General features: G+C 40.9%; 1 protein-coding gene across 1 annotated transcript; it reads right to left on the bottom strand.

Annotated features, from left to right (window-relative positions):
• Positions 1-6,812: 6,812 nt before the first annotated feature.
• Positions 6,813-26,299, bottom strand: WDR1 (WD repeat domain 1). Its single transcript, XM_049834817.1, has 15 exons — positions 25,987-26,299; positions 25,512-25,633; positions 21,637-21,727; positions 18,499-18,646; positions 16,856-17,036; positions 14,911-14,988; positions 14,098-14,178; positions 13,744-13,977; positions 12,815-12,902; positions 11,378-11,534; positions 10,619-10,706; positions 9,475-9,585; positions 8,825-8,998; positions 7,774-7,918; positions 6,813-7,474 (listed from the first exon to the last, which is right to left on the bottom strand). Exons 1-15 carry the CDS (start codon positions 26,000-26,002, stop codon positions 7,365-7,367), a joined length of 1,824 nt encoding a protein of 607 aa, XP_049690774.1. The 5' UTR covers positions 26,003-26,299; the 3' UTR covers positions 6,813-7,364.
• Positions 26,300-27,251: the final 952 nt, after the last annotated feature.

The following is a 27,251-nucleotide window of genomic DNA, read 5'->3' as shown; positions in this document are numbered from 1 at the left end:
ACCCGCCCATATTCCTGGGCCAAACCTGGCACCCAGTGCCTCTCCGATCAACGCTGCCGGCACTACATCTAGCAGAGCAGTTCGAGAAACGCACCCACCGGATTACTAAACGTAACTAGAAAAACGTTCTTTATGACTTCTGATACTCATAAATATCATTCCCCTTTGCGCAGGGCAGTGCTGGTGACTAAACTGTGTCCTAGAATGTGCTAACTACTGGCTGCAAAGATGTAACTACCAGTTAGCCATTTTTTTGGCATTTATAGGCATTATTTTCATTCTTCATGTCTGAGTCTAAAAAGTATCGAATATGTACATGTGTGATCAGATTAGGCGTGCTCTTAACCCCTTCCTTACCTTGATGTTTCTGGTTTACATTTTTTTTATATAATGCAGGTGTTTCTGTAGTTGTAAACTGAGGCACAGCTTAGTCTGCTGCAGTAAAGATTTGTTTTTAGCTGCCTGAAAGTGGATCCTCCATGAAGATTATCAAAAATACTCAGCAGAAGGGACCGTTTTGTACCTTCAGACAGATGTTGTGGAGAAATCTGTAGAAAGACTGGGTCTAAGTACCTTACGCTGACTTATTTGGCCGCAGCTATTTCTGCCCACGATTTCCCCATCCTGAAACCACTACCGCTGCCTTCTGGGGTTGTACCTGGGTGCAATCGCCACCTCTAGAGTCTCTGCACTAATAGTGATACGGAGACCCTAGCAGAGCAGTAGCGAGCCAGTGCTGCCCCCCTGCAGGTCAGTATATGCAGCAAGCCCCTAAATTGCTGTATAGGCCACGCACAGGATGCAGGCTGCATATAGGCAACAGGGTACAGGGAACAAAGGTTAAATATGCCAGCCCAGAAATCTGTGTCATGTCTGGCCTGTCTTCAGAGCACGTGAATCATACCATAGACACCTGCTAATATTTATTTGGCCTAAATATTCACCCCCGGCTACCCTGAGGAGACTCCCCCCTTCCCATTTTAACGCTTCCAAGCTTTACGGAGTAAAGCAAATCACCAGGCAAACACTGAGACCTGGCTGACACATCAAGCAACTCCCAGGTAGTCAGATCCTCTGACAACCCAGCCTCACGAACGCTGATAAGCCATGTTTTCAGGGGTTGCTACATACAGATGACTCATGTCGAACAGACTTATGGCAATCATGCAGACTAGGCAATTGGGAATGACAAGCATTTCTGGGTATCCAGGAAGAAATCCCTTTCCATGTCAGCGATAAACTGAAGTTCAAACTTTTATCTTTCTCTAAGGGAAATCGGAACCGACTGGACTAACTCAGAGACGCACAAGGGCTGACTGCCCACAGCGCAAGCTGGCTGGTCTGAACCAACAGTAAATAACCCTATTGCAGATGCTCACGGCTACACAGGCAGTATCCTTAGCCGCCAGCAAACCTACAGAACACGAAAAGAAAACAGCTAAGCCTGGCTTGTATTTTGTGTGTGTGTCTCAGCTTGGCTTATAGGGAGCTAGTGTGAACCATGCACTGTAGAACTGCATGAACCTACAGCAATCTCTGAATCTCCTCTCATCAGGATGTAATTGTTATTACAGCTACGTGATTGAATATTTCAGAAATAAACATGGTAAGTTCAGAATGAGTTTGAAAGTGAGGCGCATTCCTCAAACTCGACATAATTGCTCCAAGTCCCAGGTAACTAGGCCACAAAAATAGTTTCTTCTACTGTCTCTGCTTTAACAGAGAAAAATGGCAGTGCTTCAGATATTTATAATGGTGCACAATGCAGTTTTTTTCTCTTGATTTTTTTCAGGGAAAAGTGGGGGCCTGTTGTTAAATAACCTGGCACCAGGTGATAGAAAAAGCTCAAGTACTCAAGGCTTTTTGGCCTTGGTTTTCACAGACAGGCCTGCTCCCAGACCTCTGCGGGTGCCAGTGTGCTCTGGAGGAGAGAGGCGGGCCATCAGGAGTAAGCAACATTAGGTCTACCTAAAAACTGGATGCATTCAAGTCCATAGGGCTGTGATGGGGCCCACCCAGAGCTGCTGAAATAGCTGGCCAATGTCATTATGAGATAGCTATCTATGATCCATGAAAAAAATCACATTTAGCATTGGAGGGCCCCGATGGCTGGAAAAAGGCTGATGTACCCAACACACTGCTGCAACTTTGAATAAAAGGAAGACCCAGGGAACAGGGGCTAGTTCACTTCCACTGCAGTCCCCAGAGGGATGGAGGAGCACTGCCCATTGGAATTCAATCCTAAATACTTGCAGGACAAAGGAATAGCCAACACAGACTTGCCACAGGCAAATCACTCTTGACCACTTGATAGCGATGCATTTCACCACAGATAGCAATGCAGATGAGGGGAAGGACATAATGCAGCACATCCAGACTTCAGACACCTCCTCCCACAGCAGTCTCCCTTAGAAGCTGAGGTATATGAGCTGGACGAATGGACCACCGGGCTGAGAGCAGCAATCAACAACTTAACATGCAACTGGGAGCAGCAATCAACAACTTAACATCTGACGGGTGGCCAGCAGGTAACAGAGGAAGTATTCCAGGGCGACAATACCAAGGCCATAGTGTTCAACCTCCTCCTGCTACTAACAGAAAATGTAAACAAGGGACAGTGGCCACACAATACAGCTTGGGAATCTCAGGTTGGACATCAGAAAAAACTTGACTGGAACAGATTACTCAAAGAGGCTGCATCATCTCCATCCTTTTAAGTTTTCTAAGACTCGGCTAGAAAACAAAACACAGCTGACCTGGCCTAGTATTGCTCACAGCCCTACTTCATTCATGAGATTAGACTAGATGGAGGGATGAAAGGGATCTTCAGAGTCCCTTCCACCAATATATCTATGAATTGGTATAACTGATTTCATTCCTGTCAGTAAAAACACTGGTATTTCAAAGAAACTATCTTTAGTATGCAAAAGACATGCATTTATTCATCGCAGTCTATACCTTCCTCAAGAGGGGCAGTGGAGGGGAAGGTGCTGATCTCCTCTCTCTGGTGACTGGCAATAGGACACGAGGAAATGGAATGAAGCTGCATCCAGGGAACTTCAGATCGGACATTAGGAAAAGGTTCTTCACCGAGAGGGTGGTCGGTCACTGGAACAGGAAGGATCCCCAGGGAAGTGGTCATGGCACCAAGCATGTCAGAATTCAAGGAGTATCTGGATGACACTTTTAATGATATAGTTTAGCTTTAGGTAGTCCTGTGAGGAGCAGGAAGCTGGACTTATGATCCTTATGGGTCCCTTCCAACTTGAGATACTCTATGATTCTTTCACTGATGAGCTCCATTCCCAAACCCCTCTGGGGAGCTTTGCACTCTTAGTACAAGCATCTGCTGTATATATGAGAACTTGTGACTTGTCCTAAGCCCAGCCAGTTAACGGCATCATTCTGCTCCTGGGCACAAGGAAGGCACCTTCTTCTCTTCAGTATACTTTCATTGCAGAGATAGCCATGGCTAAATTTATCATAGGGAAAACATTTGATCAGCAAATCCCTCCTTGTGCCACAATCATGAAACAGTATCTGCAGTAACATACTAACACATGCAGTAGCAGAAATTCTTGGGAGTCTCTGCTTCGAAATGTAACTTCAAAAATTTCAGTTCCGGCTTCAAGGATCCCACAGCTTTGTCATTTTGCTTCAGAAAAATATTCATGTAAATAAGATTTCCAGGCAGTAACCCTTACTCTGAGAAGCTCTAGTGGTTAAGAGCAAAAGCATTTAGCAGAGGAACAGAGGTGCCAAAATATCTGTTGTGGGTCTGTCCATAACTTATCATGTGTCCAACTTGCTACAAAACAACTTCAATCTCCAAATGGATTTGTGATGTCCTTTACCCTTCCATTTACCCATTTCCAATTAAAGATCTCATTTAGGATTTGCTGATGATATTCCACAGAACAGCTGCTGTTAGTTCTGGCTGACCAGCTTCTTAGAAGGCCAATGTTCTTTACAAGCATAGCAGAAATAGAACAAGCAACCATGATTAAATCACAGTGTTAAAGAGGGAGGTGAGAAGAACCCCTGCAACACAGCCTTGTGAGGTTAGTTCTGCAAATCCATCTGTAGCTTAACTAAGCTGCATTTTCACTGTAAAGCAGATGAGCTGCCAGCCGTGGTGAAATGAAACCTGCTTTCCAGTAACTACCAGCTAGAGCTAAAAGCACATTCATGCTCAAAACAGAAACATTTAAGCATAATGGGGCTTGAGGAGCCATGTTTGGGCAGGTCTTGAACTAGCATTAAAATACTCACAACTCTTAATATAGCAACACCGAATTTTTGTTTTGTTTTAATTTGCATTCCCACTTATAGCCTTAATTTCATATTCATGTCAAGTACCTCACGTATTTCATTTTGTGGTCACTACACTGTGCACACTACTACTGAAAAACAGGATTTGGGGATCGTGGAAGTTAGGACCTCATAATAGTCCATCCAGTCTATTCCTGCCGTTTCTCTGTCCCAGAGAACCAGAACCAGAGAACCAGGCCAGAGGGTCAATAGCTTGCCACAAGAACAGCCTGCCACCAGCTGCCATCTCCACACCCTCTCTCATCAGAGGCAAAATGGGACTTGGAAAGAATGGGAAATAAAAACGAAGGCTGAAAACAACCACAATCTATCCAATGGAAAGAATGGCTTCCATTCCTACACATACATTTTATAGTCACCCTGACAGCGAATGGCTATCCCTATTGTTTTGCAGAGGCTGACAGTCTACAGTTTTCCGACCAAACAGTGTTGCTGAGGAGAAAGCTTAAACTCAGCAACACTGCTTCCATGTAGCTATCTGCAGAAAGGTCTGCCTTCTCTTTGGAAAAGTGCTTTTGCTTTACACAGCCAAATAAGGAGTTCAGTATTTGTTACCCCTTTAGAAAAAAAAAATTAAAACATGATACACCTGGCATTTTAAAATATCAGTGGAAAGCTCAATGAAAGAAAACCCAGCTTTGGGGTTGTTTGTGCAATTGAGATTAGAAAGCAAGAGGGGTGCTCCTGCCCCATTGCTGGTTCTTGACTTTTGAGTTTAGTACAAGACTTTCAGTCAGGGCAAATGCAAGTAATATAGGGGCCAGATTCAGAACACTACAACTGGGCTCCTTTGACTCAGTTTGTGATCTGCCTACGCTGGATCAACAATCAGCCTGTGCTATGACATTTAGTCCAACAGAAGAGTATCTTTTCAGTTTTGTAGTCAGGATTTGCTATCCAACTACAAAGCCCGTATTAGCCTTTAAGGAATTAGAAGCTCAGGCCATGTGCCAACAAATCCAATAGAAGCTGAAGCACGAGCACCCACTCCCACAGGCAGGCATCCAAACAAGTCTTCATACAGGGTTTCTAGCTAACAGGCATTCCACATGAGCAGTATTACAAGGTCTTCTGGGAATCAAAAAATACCTTCCCCTACACATCACCTTTTTTGACATGGTACACAAGCTCCAATGTGCAGGAAAGAATCCACTTGTAGTGGTAGGAGGCTTCAGGAAATTATGCCATCTCCCTCAAAAACCACAAAAAGTAGGATTTGCCAGTTAATTCTGTTCTTTGTCCACAGACATCCACGTAACTCTCCCCCTCTTTATCGTTACTTAAATGACAGGGATTCAACTACAACAGGAACCCACTAAGCAGATTCAATAGCAACTCTTCCAGACGAGACTTGGGGAACAATGGATGAATTGCACAGGAACTGGCACAACAAGCAATAATAGAACAAGTTTTAAGGGCTAGATACTGAGAAATCTTGTTCATTTGGATCTTACACCTAATTTCAAACATGCCCTTTTCCAAAACTTCTCTTGTCCTTGCACTGTTAATAAACAGACATGCAAAATTGCCAATGGAAAGATGCAGTAAGCACAAAGAAACCATGATGCAAAATATTATGCTGCTTAGATAAAACCTTTGTCAACTGTTCAAATGTACATGTTGGTTTGCATGCCAGAAGACATATGATCACCACTCCTAAAGAGAAATCAACATTTTTCCTCTTAAAAAGATGTTTCACTAAGTCATTTTTGACAGGCAATTTTTTTCAGCAATTGAGCAATGGTCCACAGTATGAGAAGCAGCAAAAGCATTTTATTTGCTGTATAATTAGTGTCATTAGAAATATGATTGGTAAAAAAACAACACACAAGTCCACACAGAAAGGAAAGCTTAATAAAAACCAAAGAGCACTGGAGGGGTGGTGGTGGTGAAGACTTAGCAGAGAAGTTTTTTAAAAAAGTCTTCCAAAGTTCTGGACAGCAACAACTTCTTTTGGCCACTAGAGATGGCAACAGATCTTCATACTACTTTGCATCAGAGTGTCCTCCTCCACCCTTGTTGGACTGCTAGCTTCAAATCACTTAAATGTGTTGCAGAGCATGAGAAGGGAACTAAACACAAGATCATGATCTGTTCGCATCAGATAACGGCTTCCATGCAACTGATCTGCACATGCAAAGGCATAAAACTTACTCGGCAAACACTATCTTCTCAAGAATCACTTCAAGTCGTAACAATGCTTCACTTTAATTCCTGTATTTTTGAAAAGGTGGTAGAAGTACTGCATTTATTTAAACAATAACATGCTTCTCCTCCTTCAAACAGAAAATATCTTTTAATCTTTGAAACAGAATGATTTTTTTCTCTGACATTGAAATGACCAGACATTCTTAGTTCATGAAAGTAACAAATGTGTTTCTGAAGCAAGAAGTTGCCACAACAATTATTTGTAAACATTATACCCACAACAGTAAGTACATCAAAACTCCACACTTCCACCTTAAAATAAACCACAAAGCTTTGACATGAAATACATAAAAAGTTTATTATGTATGTACCCCATTTTGTTATCTGGAGGAGAAAATCTGAGGCAACAGTTTGGTGCAGTACAGAGAAGCAAAGCAATATACAGTAGCTGCACACAGCTTGATTGGTTTCAGATCACAACTAAATACTCTTACTATGACCGTTAGTACAGAAATGTTCTGTAATTAGAAAAAATGAGAAGTATTACTCTCATGCTGTACAGTCTCATGTTTCTTGGTTAGAAAAGAACTGATTGAGTTTGAATCTTTCACACCTGAATCTTTCACACCAACTTGCTCGGCTGTTGCCTCTGGAATGTTCAGCACAAAGGTTAAGCTCCAGACATAATTTAAGTGCTCTTCATGTGCAAACTGTTACTGGCTAAAGCTTTCAAAGTACATTTAATTACAGATATGAACACCCTGTAAAGATATGAGGATATGATAGCAGACCCAGAGGCCAATACAGATTCTTTAAGAGAAATGCTATGTTCCACTGCAGTAGTTCTAGTCCCTGATTAGGTCCTTCCAAAGAGAGGGCTTATTTCAATTGTAGGAGATAGACCACTCTTTGACAGAAGCATCATGGGATGTTGTTACCAGAGTATGTTCATCCAACCACGCCAAGCCGCTTACATGATGTAGTCTGTGAGCATCTGTACGGCAGTGTGAAGTAATAGAAAACAATTAGGAAGGCTAGGCTGACAAAATAAATTTAGCACATATTCCAAATGTGATTCTCAGCTGCTTTAAATACTAGTAGTGCATTTTAAGAGTGATTACAAAATAACATAACAGAAGAGTTCTGGCTATTGTAGCTAGAGATTAACATAAAGGCTAAATTAGTCTGGGAACATTCAAACCCTTCTTACCATTAGTCCTAGAAAACAGGTACTGTGTTAGATTTCAAGAACTACTAGCAACTTTCAAAACTAAGATTTTGAAGAAAACATACCTGGTATCTTGACTCTGGTCTCTGGATCACTTACGGTCCAAACATATACCATCATATCCATGCCTCCAGAAGCAAAGTGTTCATTGTCTGGTGACCAGGCAATACAAACAATTTTTGCATGGTGTCCATAAAAGACGTTATGTTCCTATTTGAAAGTTAGAAATACAGTGTTATTTCATTAGTTTAAGCTACTTCAAGATATCGCTGGCTTTTAATGTGTAGCATCACAATAAGCTACTGCAAGATTCCAGACAATGTACATCTCGGGTACAGATGAATGCCCTAAATAAACCGAGTTTTGGCTTTATTTTATGCTATTTATTTAAACACTTATCAGCCCAATACAATTCCAATCCTTTTGTAAAAAACACTAAGAGTTTTTCTATGAAAACTGGATCTGTAAAGCACATATACAACATCACTTCTTGCTCAGAGGCTTTTAAAATAACCCCACAGATGTTTCTAAAAGCAAGATTCTCTCAATTTTTACTTAGAAAATGAAACATTTTTGTGGAATGCCATCCTGCATTTTTTACTTCAGCGTGGTTTCAGTCAAAGCTTAATGACTTTACAGGCTGATATTGACTGCTCAGCTAAAAAGTGGAAATTGCCCATTTTTTGGTTCTTGGTTAAAAGCCACTAGATTGAAGGATAAAGGAAGATTCCCTGCCCTAAGGTATGCTGAATAAAGAACGTGCATACTTTGTAATCTTTTGTATTTAACTACTGCTAGCCTATGGAAATCCAAACCCTCCCCCATTTAACTCTATGTATGTTTTTGGATGGGTTTGAGTGTTTTGCCAGTAGCCAACTTATGCTGTACATTTCCTCGCCTATTCTTATGATCTGGAGGCTTTACATAGTGTTGCTTTTCACAGCAGCCTAACTCAAAACACCAGGTAAACAGACAGTCACAGAAATGATTTAACGTCAATGATTTAACAATTAAGTCTCACTAGCTATACTGTATTTCACCACAACAGATATAGACATGAGATGCCAGTCAATTTGTTTTTTAAAAAACCAAAACTCCTGATACAACAATTCTTACCGCGTAGCCATCGCTGACACTAAAGACAGTGACAACTTTGTTTGCATCACAGACTGCAAGAAAGGCACCATCGTGAGAATATGCCAGGTCAGTAACAGGACCTTTAGCTTCCAAAGACTTATTATCATTTTTCAAAGAGGTTCCTTGGATTGAATACAAACGGACATTCCCATCCTGCAAATTAGTAGTGAAGAAAGAGGGAAAGTACAAAAATCACTTTACAATAGAAAGTGCAAGGCTTACTGTGTTTCTGGAACTTTTTGCATCAATTCTATCTGGTAGTGCTTATATTAAGAAATAGTTTAAAGAAGCTGTCATTTATGCTGGCTACAATCAACCAAGTCTAGCATATAGATCTCATTTCTAGAATTTGCCTACTTCAAGCATATGCTGGGTAAAAACAATTTGATAATTTAAAAAGAGCAAATATAAGATAAAAAAATGAAATAGACATCAGGTCACAACGGTGGGAGAACCTGCGGAAGGAAAGCCAGACATACCAGCTACACATAGTTTACTTGTTACAATACTGCTGTTGCTACAAACTGCTACCTACTACTGCTCAACGCAACACATCTACTATTGTTAAATGCTTCTGTTACTAGTTCCAATGTTCAAAAGGAGTACAGTTTTAGGAAGTGCAACCTTACCGCTCCTCCCACTGCTGCTGTACCTCCTCCAGGGTGAATGGCTACAGCTTCTGGTTCGTAGCCAAGGTCATCGATCGCAAAACATTTTTTCTTATCTTTCATCAAGACAATCTGTAAATAGAAAACCAGAAACTAAGACCCTTCTTCTAAGTGCCTAATACAGAACTATGACTAAGCCACATTGCTTAGTCACAAATACTGATCCACTCTGATTGCTCAGAAGTTTACTATATTCTGATCTTAAGGGAACAGTTTGAGTCTTAAAAAAAAGCCTATGTGCAGTGACTGACTAATCTGCTGTGCTGGAGTACTTATGTGCTCTAAATTAGGTAGCGCAGGGCACACTCTACTGCCTTCAGCTTCGCCTCATTTGGTTTGAACATGAAAAACACGGACAAAGCAGTATTTTTAGGAATACTTACTCCCTTCCTGGTTCACTCTTAAAGGAAAGGAGGCAAGACCAAATTAGTAACAAGTTAATACTGCAATGTTAAATTTTAAGGGCTATTTCCAATCCTGTTCTATACTATGGACAACTGGAATTATAACTCACATAGAAAACAGGTTTGGATGACACTACTGAAAGTCCCAAGCATAAAACCAGCATCCATACAGAAGGCATAAATCATTAGAAGTTAAGCATGCTTTGACACAAGATAGCCCTGGTACAATGTGTCTGGTTTTGCATGATCTGAATACTACTGGCAAGCAAGCTAGAGCTACCTATGCTGTACAACAGCATTAGTTAGCTGATTAGTTGGATTAGTTGCAAAAAAAAAAAAAAAAATTTGCAGGAGCAAGACATCCTTTCCTCAAAAATCACATCACTGAAAACATCAGGCAAGAGCATGATTCAGACTGGTGTAGCCTTCCAGCAAAGCTGTATTGGTAACAAATTCTGATGCCTCCACACTAGGGACCATGTGAAATTTACATCTATACATAAAACTGTGAAATTGGTACAGGATGCAAAAAGACAAACCTATCAAATACCCTGCTTAATTATGTTCCCCATAGCTTTTATTGGGAAATTCTGCAGATATGCAAGGTGATCCCACACTAAACAGGTTGTCAGAAACTATCACGCTACCATACATGGCATTAACAGACCAATTGTGTTGATAATCCACAAATTAACACTTACTTGTCCAATGCAGAGAACTACAGTATAACCACCAGGACCCACAGCTAAACATTTTGGTTGAACATCCATTTTCACAGCATCCTGGCCACTGGAGGAAGGGGTGCCACGGTGGAGAAGCAGGAAGCATAAAGCATAAAAAAAATTATTCCATGCCTACCGTTATTTAAAATTGTCTATTCAAATAATCACCCAGTAATGATCAAGAACATGCATAATTTAATTCTTTTAACAATCTGCAAAGTTTCCTTCTGCTTACTGTTTAAAGCATTAGTATCTTGATCAGGTAACACACCTTTGAAATGAAAGTCAATGTTAGTACACTAGAGTATTTTTTTTAAAAAAACCTAGCTAGGTGATCTTAATAGGATTCCTTAAAGTTTTTTGCCTCAATTGTGGTTTCCATGAAGAAACAGCTGTGTCCCACCCCTGCTACCCACATCTATTACCAATGTTGCTGGGTATTTGTGAACCATAAAGCAGACACCCTTCCCACAGTCCCCTAACTAAGCCACCTGATACAAGGCAGATCTCTATCTAACCTGTGGAAGGGATGAGACAAATTGAGAAGTCTGGGATGCATTTCTTGTTATCACAGAAAAAAAGCAAAGTTGGTACAGCAATCATTTCTACAGTTTCCATGGTAACTTAAAGCCTGAATAAACTGCAGCATAAAATTCTTTACCATATAAATCAACAAAACTCTTGCTGGGAAATAGTTAGGGCCGCAATACTACAATAAAAGGCAACATTTTAACTAACCTGTAGTCCCTCTTGCTAAGGTTGGTATAGCGCACAGTGTCATCCATACTGCAGGTGACCAGCTGATCCATTTCATCCACTGCCATTCTAGAAACCTGGTTTGTATGGCCTTTCCCAGAAAAGCCATCATTCTCTCCAGTTTCAGAATCCCAATAATGTGCATAGTAGAATTAAGGAACATTTGAAGATACTGGTGCAGTCAGTTACAGTAACACAAAAAAGTTAAGTAACTGACAGAATAGCTAAGGTTAGAAGGCACCTCTTGAGATAATTTAGTTCAACCCACTGCTCAAATCAGTATCAGCTACAACAGGGTGCCCGTTACATTGGGTTTTGAGTATCTCTAGGGATGGAGACTACAAATTCCCTGGGCAACCTGTACCAAGGTTCAACGAACCTCACAACCTCAAAATATTTTTTAAATTAACCTCTGATGCTCTGTAGTGAGCTAAATGACTTACCACAAACAGTAGCAAATACAGGAACAATTAGCATTAGGTCCAAGAATAGGAAATTTAAAGAATTACAGCTAAAAGTCCTGCGACATTGGCTTTCTCTGATTTTATATGTTAACATCAGTTTGAACTATTAACAGGATACTACCAGTTTGTAAAGAAACAAGTCCTATATTTACAATGGTTGACACCAATGTGACGCCATTTTAATGCATCACGGCAGGCAGGGTGAAGGACTGCAGTTTTATATATAAGCTTCAGAACGCTAAAGAAAAGCCAACAGTCTTCTAACTGAACACATCCCTTTTAACTTGCCCTTTAGGAACGAGGCTGCATTACCAGTGTTTTGCTCCAAAAACCAACAGGACCGAAATAAGAGTCAAAAGAAGAAGTACAAGTTCTCCTCAGTAGTGAGAAAGCCTGAGAAAGACATTTGACATACCAAATAAAGAACCCAATCAACATGTCACAGAACTTCAAAACCACACCTTAATACAGGTGGGAAAAACACAACTATAAAGAGAAATCCATGTTAATGGGTCAGAGATAGGTCAACAAGAGTTTATCTTTTTGTCCTGAACATCTGAAAAACAAGATACATGACTTCCAACATATGCCAAGATCTACCTGCCTATTGCATGTAACAGCAAGAGACAGCAATGAATATTTTGCATGAATGACAGAATGTGTGGAAAGATACAAGATGCCAATTTATTTACTTGCTCCTCCATACTAACAATCTATCTACCACAAAGAAGTGACAATTGGAAATTAAGAACTGGCTTATATTTAGCAGGCAAGTAAAGGCAACCAGTAAAACAGACAAGCAAGGGGAAAGCAAAATAAACTGCTTCAGACATAAAATATTCACTTGTGTCCAATAAACATAAGGTTTTGTCTTTGGCAAAGCTTTTTTTTTTCTCCTAATGAGCACTCTCAGACTATAAGGCTAGAAGAAATATCACTATCATTCAAAGGATATTAATATGACCATCATTACTTCCAGAGTAAATATAGGACTTTCCACCATTTTTATGCACTGTAAGACACTGAATTGATTTACTATGGCCCTGTGAAGGGGACACAATAATAATTATTAATGGCAATTTTTCATCTTCACACATACATATATGAAACCTATTTAAGAAAAATTACATGTTACTCAGAAAATATCGTATTTTATTCACAAGCATTAAAAGTCACCCAGAATACAAATCACTAATTAACAGAGCAGTTGTTTAACTGTTGCAGCATTGCTATTTCCATGCACTATTATTTGAAGAGAAGGCATAGGCGCTGTGAATATCCTTATTAGCCTGCTGGGCCAAAATATTTTCATGGCCTTTTCATCGACAAAGTTTGCTTTTCAGGCACTTTATGATTCAGGGAAGAGGACTAAATATGGTCATGTACCCACATCAACTGCCAGAATTATAGCTGCAATAGCAAGAATCTGGGACGTCTCTTTCTAGTTCATGTAAAAATGTAAGTTCCCGTGAGAGTGCTGCGTCAGGGAACTCTAAATCCTAAAATTAAAGCTCAATTGCACAGTAGCCCTAGTCACCTTGTTCACAATACACTAGTTCTGGCAGAATGAGACATCACTGGTAGTCTTCTATCTATGCTGTATTTCTTTTTCTCATCTCAGGAATGCTTAAAAGTTGCTATGAAAGGTAAGTTGATAACCTTAACTGAAACCAAAATAAGTCTGTGTATTTGCACAAAGCACAGTATCAGGCACGTAACATTTTAACTTCCTGATTCACGTGACTTGCAAAAGTCACACATAACTTGTCTGGCAATGCTAATTTAACAAAACCATGTTTTAATAGATACTATTCCATCTAGACAACTTCAACCACTGAGTCCCTTTATTGCTGAAACTGGTGCAATGACAGAAGTTTAACCTACCTTTATGACACGTAAAGGCTTATTTGGATTGTTCTTGTCCAAATAATTGATATAGCCAGACAGGGAGATAGTCAGTAAATGGTCTTTCTGCCACAAGCAACCCAGCTGCTGATCCAACACGTTTGATCCCATGTTAAAAGTACTGACAACAGAATTAGCACCAACATCCCAGATTTTAGCAGTTTTATCTCCAGAAGCAGAAAGCAACTGACTACTGTCAGGGCTCCAACTAATCTGTAAAAAAACAAATGTCACCACAAGATGGTAAGTGCATTTATTATTGCAAGAATTCATGGTCCATGAACTTGGCAATGAAATACTACAGATCATTTGCAAAAATGAAGTGATACTTACAGCATAAATACCTCCATCATGAGCTTTGCCTCCACCAAGAGCACACACTTTCTCTCCAGTCTTCCCATCGTAGACAAAAATCTTAAGGGAGCACACAGACATATAACTTAAAGGGAAAAGCGGTAACAGAAAAAAACCCCAAGAACTGAAACACTGTAACTTGCACTGCACAGATTGTTCTTTTGTTACATGGACTGCTTGCAGGTTTATCAAACACTAGATTTTTGAAGAAGAGGCATATTCCTGCATTTAATATTTAAGACTATACAAATGAGATGACAATTGTAAATAGTCACAGTAAGCCCCTCTGTACATTGGATCCTGACATTTGAAATTCTGGAATATGTTACATTTTTGACTCCTGCTGTGATGGCAGCTGCTCAGCATTGCAGTCATGGGAATCTGCCGTCTTAGGAGCAGTCACCTGTGGTAACAGTGTCATTGCCAAATCTGCCCTTATCAGTATGGAGTCCACATGGAGCTGGGGTGCTATCTATGAGTTCAGTATTTCAGCCAGACTTCTCAGTATCGTAACAAGGACATAGGTATTCCAAAAGTCTAATTTGCTCCTGCCAAAATAACCTGTAAGAGAAGTAATATGCTAGGGTGATGGAATGGGGAAAAAGGCTGAGTGAGAATAGTCTGGTTGACATCAGTTGTTACAGCTTTATAGGAGAATACTTCAAAGTTTAAGCAAGTCATTTCTTGGCATGAAAAAAAGCAACATGGATTTTACAATAATAAATCCTGTTCTTAAAATGCACAAGAAATTATTCTCATACTAAAATCACTACAAAAAGGGTTGTTTTTTACCTGGCCATCTGCACTAGCTGTAGCAAATCTGTTCCCATCAGGAGAAAACCTCACACAGTTCACAAACCGTGTATGGTCCTATAGGAAAAAAGTAAAAATAAGCACACAAAATGACAACAGACCTTTTTACATAGAAGATAATTCAGTAACAATGAAGTTCCTGCATGCAAGCCATAAATTAGCTGTGTAAGAGATGCAGGCTGTAGAGAATTGCTACAGAGCAAGTCTAGCCTCCATCTGAAGAGGATCATGGGGATCAAGAACAGTCCAGGGAAGAAACTGTGACATCAGTACTGATGTAGTTCAAACAACTCAGCACAATATCAGGTGAATGAGTACCCAGTTTCAGAGATGGGTAAGAAAAAACCCTCAGCTGCATCCTTCAAGCAAACATGGGATTCTTCACCTCTGGTCACTGAATTCTTCCACAACATTCTCCAGATTTTGACTCTTGTTTCATTGTGCAAGTAAGTTTATGCATAGAAGAGTACTTCATCCTTCTTATTGTACAAAATACAGGCATGAAGAACAGATGATTATTTTACTGAACTTCCATTTCTGGGAGACTACACATGGCAGATCTGTGAAGTAACCAGGCAAGACTGATGTATGCTCCCCAAATAGACTATTTACAAGTAGGAGACTATTCAAACCATGCTAACTAGAAAACACACATTAAATAGGGAAGCACCACAATGAGGCCAAAGCTCCCACGCAAAGAGATTTGGGAGACTATTTTTAGTATTATAAAAGGCAGGTTCTAACCTACTTTCTTTAACTATAGATTTATTTTTTTTTCTGATGACACCTAAAGCTTTAATCTAAACCATGTAACAGCCTGTACCAGAATCCCATATATCAACTCAAATATCATTTTAAAAGGAAGACTGCATCACATAGCAGTCTAAGCAGCACTGGTAAGCAATTCAGACTTCAGAGTTCCAAAAGAACAAGCTTAGCAAAATGCAAGTATCAACTTAAGTTCAGAAATATATTAGGCAACTACATCATTTCGTTGGATTGCAGAGCTCAAAACAATTCCTTTTCTAGAACTGGAACGGAATCCTTACTAAAGTCAGTGTATGAAGACTACTCAAGGCCCATAATTAAAAAAATAAAAGGCCTACTACTGTGTTTTTAAAAATAAAATAAGAACTAAGCACTTTGAATTTGCTACTGCAGTAACATTCAGTATCTCTGCAATAGTTTTTTTGAGGCAAGAGACATGTCCTCTGCCATCAGAAACGGCTGCAGAAGCTTTTGACTTTTTATTTTCTTTAGCCTCAAGTAACAATGAATGTCTTAAATGTGGTAGTTCCAGGCTTTGTTTCATTTATGTAAGAGATTTTTAACTAGTAGAATAAGAAAAAAAAAGGTGAAAAGAAGTGTAGAAACGGAAAACTGACCACAGAAGTTACATACCCATTCCTCACTGTAGAAAGCAGTTACGTTTTCAAACATCTACACTCACCCTTCCTAAGCTGCCCTGGGATTTCAGATTTGAACAGTCTTAAGAAGATTGGAAAATTCCATTCACACCACCGCATTTCTTGAAGAGTATTAAGAAATTCTACACGTCTGCACTGGGAAGCAGAGCTCAGAAAGCAGCAATAGGGCCAATGAAACATCCTACTTAAGTTATGGAAGAGGATGAAAAGCCATTTAAAAAAAAACAAACCCAAAACTCCCCCCAAAACCCCCAGAAAAAGTGTTTCAGGTCGTCTTCTTAACCAATCATTTATTTAAGTTTTTTTGGCCTGAGACAAACCTTCAGTTATACTCATACATGGGTTTAAGAAAGCCACTTGACACCAACTATGCCTCAAAAGGGGGAGCTAAGAACTTCTGTTATAACAGCTAGTTGCAACAAGAACTGCAAGCTTGTTGGAAAGCTTTTAGTCAACTTGCTGCACAGTTTAACAGTCACATCTAAACTTAAACTCACACTTATTGTAAACTTGAACTTGAATGGCGGTCCCTCAAAGAAAGCGGCACAATTGTCATCACTGCCAGTTGCCAGACGATATGGTCTTGTTTGTTTAAAGTCCACGCTATTGATCACTTTGTTGTGCCCAGTAATCTCGCCAACAGAAGAACCACTATCCCACAGGAATACTGCTCCAAATCTAGTTAGAAAAGCACACAAAACTGTAATTCATAAAAGTTACATGTAGATTAACTCCTTGAGCATCTGCAAACAGCAGATTTGAGTGCACTCAAAGAAAAGAAATTAGGTCATCTCAATCTCACGCAAGCGCATCATAGTTCCCCGAAGGATATTTGAGATCTTGCTGGAGAGAGAACCTAATCTTCAGCAGGAGACATTTGCTGAAGGGGACAGACAAGCAAGTTTTATGTATAAAGCTGCTAAAATTCAGAGATCCAAAAGATATTCTTCAGTAAGTCTGTCAGTTTATAAAAGAAAGCAGTTAAGTTATTAGTCACTATTTATTTATTACTAGTCACTACACAGAATTCAGGAAGCTAGGATAACAATGACATCTGATCATTTATCTGATTATTTAGCCTAAACTGGATACAATCACTTTTACAGCTATTATTACTTGAAGTTTTAAGGAAGAAGACTTGTAACAGCATTTTTGTCACCTCTAACTTTAAATCACCTTAAAAAAAAAAAAATCAGTATAATCAATACAGTGCCATTAAACTGCCAAGGCATCGCTATTAAAATGGGTTCTATAGGATCACTTCAGCAAAATTCTAGATTGAAAGTACAGCCACCTAACAGGAAACTGGCAGACTTTTTGAAGTAGGAGAGCAAATTTATATCGTATCCACCCAGGGGCAGATGGGAGTGGAGGGAGGGAGGGAGGACAAAGCAACTAATCTCTCTCAAATATCAGGACACAATACATGATGGTGATTAAAAAATGGTGCAGGGGGTCAGGGAACAGGACCACACCATGTTTTTCATACCTTTAGTCATAAGCCTACCTGGTCTGGACTCTGCCTTAAAGATCTGTCAGTCTTTAAACATTAAAAGATGGGCACAAACCTGACTCTAATGGGCACCTCATTTAGTCAGACAAGGACAACTGGTTATGATTTTCTCTTAATTACCATAATAAGGCCTAAAAATATGGCCATGTTGCTGAGGGAGAAAATTCAGATACACTTTTTTCTTTATTTTTTTACTCTTATTCAATCACATCCTCTCAATTTGCAAACGGTGAAAGAAGAGGAAGAGAATTGTCTTGTGGTTCAGCCTTCCTACTCTATCATAATTAGGGAAAAAAAAAAATCCACCAAAAGGCATACTGAACAGCTATCATTCAATGTAATACCCACCTCTAAAAAACAAACAAGACCCACACAATTTTAAACTGAGCAATTCTAACAACTGTATTTTCCAAGTAGTTTTACAGCTGTCAAATACTGCATAAAGAATTCTGCTGCAGAACAGCACAACTTGAAGTCTAAACAGGGAACAAGCCATGATTTTCTTCCCTTGAAGAATTAAAAGCTTTCTGCAAAGAACCTGCTTTGTTAGAATACAGAGGTTTACAGTATATGTGTGTGTGTATATATATATACATACACACACACACACACAAAAGAATTACTCACTTTTCCCTTCCTTCTCCAACCACAGCAATTCTCTTGCTGTCTTCAGTCCAGGCAAGGTCCTTTATTTTTCCTGCAAACGGCTGATACTCATACTTCAGTAGGTGTTCCTTCTGGGTAGTATCCCAGATTCTCAGCTTTCCAGAGACATCTGCCATAATAAAATAGAATATAACTATTGTTGTTCCAGCATGACTCGGTCACATGATTCAACAATCTGCCAGGATACAGATTTTCAGCTACACTGAACACTTGTACCAGGGACCTATTATCTTACCCTATTACAATTACTACAAATCACTTGATTTAAGAATGCTGAAGACTACATCTGTTTCACTGAATTTCATTTTTAACCTGATATCAAGGTTCAAGACATGCAGCAATAAATACAACACACAGAGCCAACTTTTGCAAACAGACATGAAAAAATTGCACAGTAAGAGGGTAGGAACTCTGATGTTATCAGCCAGTATGTGTTAAGTATCTGTGTTACACGCAAAAACCCCGCAACTCCAAACCAGCCCCACCTCCCCAGCAGCTATAAGATAGCTTACCCACACTTAATTGGGAAGTAAGCCAACCTACACCTACAGTAAGAGAGCAATCTGGTGGACAGTGGCTGATACACTAAAATTCATACCTCAGCTTTTTTGGCCTTCAAAGCAAACCCATTTTGCATACAAATACCAAGTATATGTAAACATACAAAGAGATTTCTGCCCATAGAACTCAATTCATGTACACTCATCAGCATACTTTTGCTATACAGAAGCATGTACACAATGTTGCATATGGATACCTGCACTATCTGGATTACTGCAAAGGAATCCAACAGAATATTCAAAAGTGATAACATCACAAGCAGCAGACATAGCACAGGTCATAACAATTTAAGACTTAATATAATGAAAGCTTCTTTGGTCACTGTTTTCTCTCAGTATTACACAGCCCTAGAGCTTGCTTCTGTTCAGAGCAATTACTGTGGTGCAGCACTGTAACCAGAGGAATTGTTCTATACACAGACATGTTTACATATCTCTAATGAAACCCACAGAGCAAATTCTGTCTATGGGACCCTTCATAAAAGCCACTGTTTTAGAATAAACCACATGCTAAAATATGTACCTTTCACCTCAGCAGAACACTTGTGAGTTCTGTTCACTGTTTATCGGTGCATCTTTACAGTTCAATTTAAACACACAGCAACCCTGTATCCTTGGGACCTGATCACAGACTCATCTTCTCCACTTCTGCTAAAAGGACAGATGCAGAGTCCTCCACTTTACATACAGAATTTGTTATTAAAGCAGAATTTTAATGTGGACTTCAAAATCTAATTGTTTCCTCAATCTATTAATAGACAGGACACATATAGCTTTAACTTCATGGTATCTCCCATTACTATATCTATTATGACTGCAGTAAGAGAAATTACCATAAAAGCCACAAAGCATATTGCCTAAGGTCTGCCTCATCAAGCACATGAAGTATTAATGCAGGTTGCATGGCTAATGCAAATTTATAGATAGAGAAATGAATCTTACATGTTATACTTAGAAACAGCTTAAACAGCCTGATACTATCTTCAGACCTCATGCTCAGCAGTATCACAAACTATTTATAAATGACAGAGAAGACTTTTGAAAGAGAAATATTGCAGCTTAAACTCATTTAGTTGGGTATGACAGACAACTTCTGAAAAAAGAGTCAACTGAATACTCCACCCCTAGGAACAAGGAGCTTCCTTAAGCTGATCACTAATGAAAAACTTCTTCACGGATCAGGCTATGTATATATTACTGTTCTTTTACAGAGGACTGAAAATCTACAAGGCTACAAGAACAAAATAGATGGTTATTCTGAGGATTAGGTACAGCACAAACCTAGAGCACCAAGTCTGTAGAATAAAGAATACAAACTGGATTTTAAGAAGGTATTCAATTTGACATATGGTCCACACACAAGACTGAGCCAAGAAATTCCTGGCTCTGCTTCCTTTTGGGGCGGGGGGGAAGCTATGCTATCAGTGTTCTTAAAGCTTCCCCAGTACTCAAAAGACACATATTCTAATACAGCTTTCTGATATGCAGGAAGCCAAGAAGAAAAGAACATTTTACATTTTAAAAATATTGTTCCCTTCAAATTGCTGAGAAATTCCGATTCTACTAAGACCTGTGCATGACTGTGGACTCCCTAAGAAGCTTATATTCAGAATGTTTTATTTTCAGATATATTACTTAGAAAGTATTTCTGTATTTGGGCACATTACTTGCTTCTAAAACATTTCTAATTGACAATGACTAGCAGATTTTTTTAAAAAAAATCCATAGATTAACTGCAATAATTTTTAAGAAATGCAAGTTATAGTATTGTATTTATCAATATTCTTCAACTGTACACCAGTCATCCTGAAAAAAGATCAATTATTTGAAGCAAGCTTCTATGAAAAAAGGGTTTTAGTTCTTTGTAAGTCATCAAAAACTCTAACCATTTCCACTAACAATCCAGGAAATTCGTGCTGTAGAAATTCATGTTACTCATTCTTAGACTACTGATTCACATACATTACACGGAAACTGAGAAACAGCCTCTTTCCCTGCTAACTTACCAAAGACAGCTCTTTTAGTTCAGGTTACAAATGTTAAGAAAAATCATGCCAAGCCTTGCCAAGTTTGGTCAGGAAGAAAGGGGGAGGGAAAAGAAAGGAGTATACACTCTTCTAGAATCCCTCCCCTGCCCCCAAAGTATGGAAGTTAATTAACAAACAGAAACAATAGTCCTGTATTTCAGAAATAACTTTTCATTCTGCTGCATGTACACAAGTCATCCCTTACACTAAGATTTGTTTTCTTTAACACTTCAGACTAAGTATTTAAAGTTAGTTTTCAGGTTCTTTTTGATTTAAATAACAAATTTTAAAAACACCAAGCACTTCATTGAACTCTCTGCTTTAGAAAGAGGTTAGAAGAACAACTACAGAAATCATTCCTCCCTCAGGCATGTACACGTAAATCCACTGAAGCATGTCACATTGACTATGTATATTCTGTACATAAATGCAAAGCGTTACTGCTCTTTTGCATCAAGCACTTTAACAGCTCTGTCCACATATCTCATGCAGCATGCGCATTGATACTTTACCTCCAGATGCTATGTAGAATCCACTGGGAGCGTACTTGGCGACTACAACCTGATGGGCATGCTCAGTGTAGATGTCAGCAATTGCAGGATTCTAGTTTAAAGGAAAAAAGTAAGTTGTGTTTCATGGTTTTCAAAGGAGTATAAAATCAGACATTCACAGACAAAATTCAGAATTTCTCCTCACACTCCTTCTCTCACACCCTTCCTTCAGCTTAAATTGAACTGCTGTCTAAAACTGAGAAGTGCAGTACATATTGCAGAACACTGCTATCCAGTACAACTAAAACAACACACTGATTTCTAACTGAAACAAAGTATTTCCTCTAACAGCCAGAACTGCTGTGACCCTTTCCTCTCCAATACTTCCAACACATCCAAAAATTGTGTAGTTGAACATGAAAATTAAGCATACGGTTAACCATATTGCACGGCTGTTAATCATCACCACATACTCAAGATCACTCAGTAACCAATGAGGTATGCAAGGCTTGCTCTTTCTTGCTGATTACAATCTGGTTAAAAAGCTAGTAGACCAGCACAGGAAAAGACATTTTCCCTGGTATCAAGAGCTGTACTGCAATTCTGAAAGAAATTTGCTGCCACTCCATCACAATTTTATCTCTTCAGTCTTAAACATGTTTTCAGATGTTTCAGGTTGGACAATAAAACTGACTCAATGTCAGCAGATCAATAGTATTACACTACAGAAGTGCCACACAAATAAAAAAAGGATGACATTAAGGCAAAATCTACTCTCAGATTAACTGTATAAAAAAGCCATTCTGCACATCTTCCAAATATAGTGCATACATGCTCCCAACAGTAGCATGCTACTCCTTAGAAAAATTTCTCTACCAGGTAACAGCTATCTTCCAGCTCCAGAAACTTGACTTGTATCATCAAAACAAAAATCCATTTTAACTGCTATAATTAATACAGATTTATTCAACCAAACCACAAAGCCACCTGATGTTATGGTATGATTCAGCCATCCAATCAGGAAAAACTATAACACCCGCGCTGTGTTAGAAAGCAGACAGCCTCCTGCTTTCAGGAGTTCTTGCTGCTGCAGTACTGTTACATCTCAGGAGACAGAATACAGCTTACTCATGCAAGAAGCAGCTCTTCTTCACTCCTGCTTTTATACATTACTTGAGCGTGTTATAGCCTGACTGAAGTCACAATTATCTGCATTTACAGCATACATGTCACACTCCATTTTGTGCGCAACTGGATTTTAGCTAAGCAAGACAAGATAATGTTTTCCCCATGCTACAGCTGCATCACCTACAAGTTCAGGGAGCTCAAAAACCCACATGATTCATTAGTAATGGCATACATTAGTAGTTGCTATTTTACAGCAAGAATCCCAAAGAGTCCAGGAAGCTAAGATGATGAGAGACTGGACTTAACAGACTGACTTAAGGCGTTAAATGAAAGATGGACTCCCAAATTTAAGATACAGTAAATAGATTCAGGAAACCAGGTAATAAGTTAGAGCTGCTAACTTAAATGCTGTCTATTTGATAACATTATTTCTGTAAAGTCAGTTTTTTAACTTGTATATCTTAGGTATCTAAACTCCAGACCACCCCACTTCTAAAGAGATTTTAGGATAAGATTATATTGTTAGCTGGGACAAATGCAGTACCTCATACCAGATTCAACAAGAAGAGTGAGCTTATGTGGCTTATTTCGAATGCTGAAACCAGAGCCACATATGAAAGTGAGCAGCCGAAGTTCCAAGCTTCAAAGTAGGTTTAGACCCATGAAGACAATAAAATATTAATGAGGTATGACACCTTACAAATATCACTAGTCCTTCTGACTCTCAGTGCTTTTCCAGCACTATTCCAGGACTTTTTCCTTGTTAAAGGAAGTCTCTGGCTCATGCCCAAAGATCAAGCATTAACCCTGAACACTATATTCACCACCACTGCATTTTGATGACCTGTTTTTTTAATTAGAGCACAACCATCCCATTGGAAAACTGTTCATGCAAGGATTTACACGCTGATCTCCCAGTATTTTATTTGCTTGTTGCAAACTACTACACAGGCTTCTGCATCATTCAGAGAAGGCATGGCTCTCAAATAAGACTGAACACACTTCCATGTCAGGTCACGAACAAACTGCAACATTCTCCAACACAAAAGCCATAGCACAGGTTTTGGTCAGTTTTTGTGTTACTGCTACAATACATTCTGTAGTTGCCTGCAGAGCGTCACCCGTCAATTATTAACAGTAGCAGGCTCTCCTCACCAGTTAGGTAAGTTTGAGTACCAGCGTGAATTACAGCATAAAACTGAAAGATTTATGACTTCCATTCTCAACTTCCCTTGAGAGTTTAAACAGTCTAAATTTGAATTCCCACAATCCCACCTTGCCTGGGCTCAGATCATACCATGCGCTCTATGTTCTGGCTCATGCTGGGACCTAACATCTGCACTGGGCAAACCTTCAGTGAGCTGATTCAGGAAGATAAAAGCAAATTGTTTTCTTCCAATTTAACCCCCAAAATGGGGTCAGACAAGCACTAATGACAGTGCAAGGGAGGAGGTCACAATCCATAACTTGGGCAAAAACTGTAACGTAAGCAGAGTGGCTTTTCTGTCTTCTCTCATCACATTGTGTGCCACCACAGCGTTTAACTGGGGCTTCTGGTTTCAGAAAATTGAACTTTTCTTGATACCAAGAGTGAAACACTATTACAACAACATTGTACTGAGACATTGAAACCAGAGTGCGAGCTTATTTTTGTTTTGAAGTGGATGAATTTAAACTGGTTATCAAACAAGAAATTTGCAAAGAATGAAGTTATTAGTAGCATTTCTGTATTATGGCATGACAACAAAGAAATGTCTGAATATAGTGGGGGTGATGAGATAAATGAGGAAAAAATAGCTCAAGAAGTCAATTTACAGAGGTGATTTACAGAAGCAGCCATAAACAAATCCATTGTTGTGGAGACCTAAAAATTCCAGAGAGGTATGTCCTGCCTCTCTGCAGCCCTCCCCACTCCAGACCAAATCTGCAGAAAAAGAGGAAAGTAAATCTAGGGGAGAATTTGATTTTCTAAAGAAAAAGCATTTACTTTGAAGAAAAGTATTTTTTGAGAACTAGTAGCAAGACAATAGCCTAGACATGTAATGCATCCTCCATAGTTCTCAAAGGGATGCCATCTTTGAAAAGAAATCACTTAAATAACTCGCTTAACATTTCTGCAGTTACCACCAGAGAAGAAAAAAATCCCCAAGCCTCCATACCACAGAAAACATTAACTGGGGCATTCTAACTATTTAATCGATGAGAAAAGTTCCCTGTGACCGGGGCCGAGAACTCAACATGCAGACAGCTTGCCACAGAGTCAAGCAACTGTTTTGATTCCTGAAGTGCGGGGGGTGGGGTGGGGGGTGGGAGAGAAAAGAGAGAAGCTACGACTAATGCATTTAAAGATAGGGGGTTGCAAGTATTTGCATGCTTCTCTTCCAAGCTGAAGGCCCAATACAGCAAACAGGAAAGGGTTCATTTATTAAGCAAACACAACACTCAGCTTCCTAATGGTGATACTTAAGTAGATAAACAGGGCCAACCAGAACATACCCGTCTCTCGCCTGTAAACCCTATGCAAAGAGAGGGAGAGACCTGCACATTGTACCGAGACTTCCTACAGGTTTTTACAGTCGCTGCCCATGGTTTTATGCCTGAGTCATGCACCCTGCTTACTCCCCCGCTGCTGATCACAGATCTGTGACCTCAATGGAAATTACTAAGTGTGAATGAAGCACAGGCTATTAAAGGAGAGGGGCTGGGAAACAAAATGAAACTTAGGGAAAGCTCTACACTACGAAACAAAATAAATCAGGATACATTACATCAACGTTTCTGATGACGACGCATTTTCCATTGGTATAAAGAAAATTGTTGCCCTTAGGATCACCTCCGATAATTTTGGAAACGCCTCGTTCCACCTGCGGGAGGCTGGCGAACACTTTTTCTACGGGAAGAAAAGATCGGGAAAGGGGGAAAACAAAATAAATAAAATAAATTAAAAAACGGAAGAAAAAAAGACGACGTTTTTTATTTCTGCCCGTAACCGGCCGCCAGCCGAGCAGCAGAACGCCCTGCCGGCAGGCGCGGTCACTTGTTGCTGTCAGCAGGCTGCGAGGAACCGCCGGCTCCGCGCCCGCCTCGGGGGCGGCGGAGGGCCGCCCGGCGGTCCCCCAGCCGGCGGCGGTCCCCCAGCCAGCGGGGCTCCCCGCCGCCGCCGCCCCCCGGTCCCCCCCTCCCCAGCCCGACACCCCGCCGCGCCTCCCCACCCTGCTCCGCCTCGCCTCGCCGGGGGCTTACTGATCTCGTACGGCATCTTCGCCCACTTGTTACTGCGGCGGGCGGTGGCGCTGGGAAGGAAGGGCTGGGAAGGAAGGAAGGAAGGGCGGCGAGCGCAGCGCAGCCCCGCGCAGCGCAGGCGGACCGGCCTCTCGCTCTCCCCCCGCCGCCGCCGCTGCCGCTGCCGCCGCCTCAGCCCCGCGGCGCCCAGCGGCACGAACCAGGAAGCGCCCGCGCGGCCCGCCGCTCTCCCCTGCCTTTGACCATATATAGTCAACTCTGCTCGCGCCGCGCCGCGCCGCTCCCCGCCAAGCCCGCGCCCCGCTCCCTCCCCCGGAAATGCCGTCGGCTCGGACGGGCCCGGCGGGGGGCTGCGCTGGGGCGGCCGCAGGAGCCGGCCCCGCCCCGGCAGGGAGCTGCGCGGCAGGCCGCGGCGGGCGCCACACGGCAGCTCCGCCCGGCCTCGGGGTGGGCGCCGCCGCCGCCGGGCGGGCTGCGCATGCGCCGGCCCCCTCCCCCGCCCTGGGTCTCCTCGGGGCGTGCGCGGGGCTGGCGCATGCGCGGCAGCGGCGGGGAAGCTGCCGTTGGGGGCGGCTGCCGTTGGGGGCCGTGTGAGGGGAGGGCGTCCGCGCCCATCCCGAGAGGAGGGGGAGTGCGGGGAGAGAGGCATAAGAGACGCTAAGCGGAGCTGCCGTGGGGAGTTTGTCCGGGTGGTGGCTGTTGGGACGCCGGGCGGGAGGACAGACCTTTGGTTTTTGCTTGGGAATGGTCATACTTGTTAGTAGGGCTTGAGTCCGCCGGAGTCACCTCCCGCAGCAGAGGCTGTGCGGGTCTCCCGGTCCTTGATGTCCTCCCGTTACAGGAGTGTTGAGAGGGCACTCGCTGTCCACAGCCCCCAGCATTGCCTTGAAGATCGGGCTTAACCTCATCCCTTAAGCATTTATGATTGTAATTGTTAATGTCTGGGGCATATTCCCGTAGTTTTATGCCATTCAACTCCAGGTACTGCTGAGGTGCTTTACAAACTGCAGGTTTATCTCAGGAGTTGTCCCCTGAGGCCAAGTTGGATGTCCGCTTAAATGAGCGTGGACAGCAAGCTGTAAGGAGAACCACATGCTAACCTTCACATCTCCCGTACAACTTTCAATAAATTGTATTTTTCTCTCCTTCCAATCCTATTAATATAAATCCTATGAATACCATCAGTTCTGCATGATACAGCAAGGCAAAGCATTTATATCTGCTTGGCAGAAACTCCTGAAATGGGTGCTGGTTTGTGCTTTTTT

The sequence above is a fragment of the Accipiter gentilis genome, chromosome 3 (assembly GCF_929443795.1).
Source record: "Accipiter gentilis chromosome 3, bAccGen1.1, whole genome shotgun sequence".
NCBI lineage: Eukaryota > Metazoa > Chordata > Aves > Accipitriformes > Accipitridae > Astur > Astur gentilis.
The sequence above is the reverse complement of the archived record's forward strand: the minus strand, read 5'-3'. Positions and strand labels throughout refer to the sequence as shown.

Coding starts and splice junctions, on each gene's coding strand:
- WDR1 (XM_049834817.1), bottom strand. Junction 14,989..16,855: donor AGTTCAAGTTTACAATAAGT/GTGAGTTTAAGT, acceptor TTTTTCCTATAG/GACCATACACGGTTTGTGAA. Junction 10,707..11,377: donor CTTAGCAAGAGGGACTACAG/GTTAGTTAAAAT, acceptor CCCTTCCTCCAG/TGGCCAGGATGCTGTGAAAA.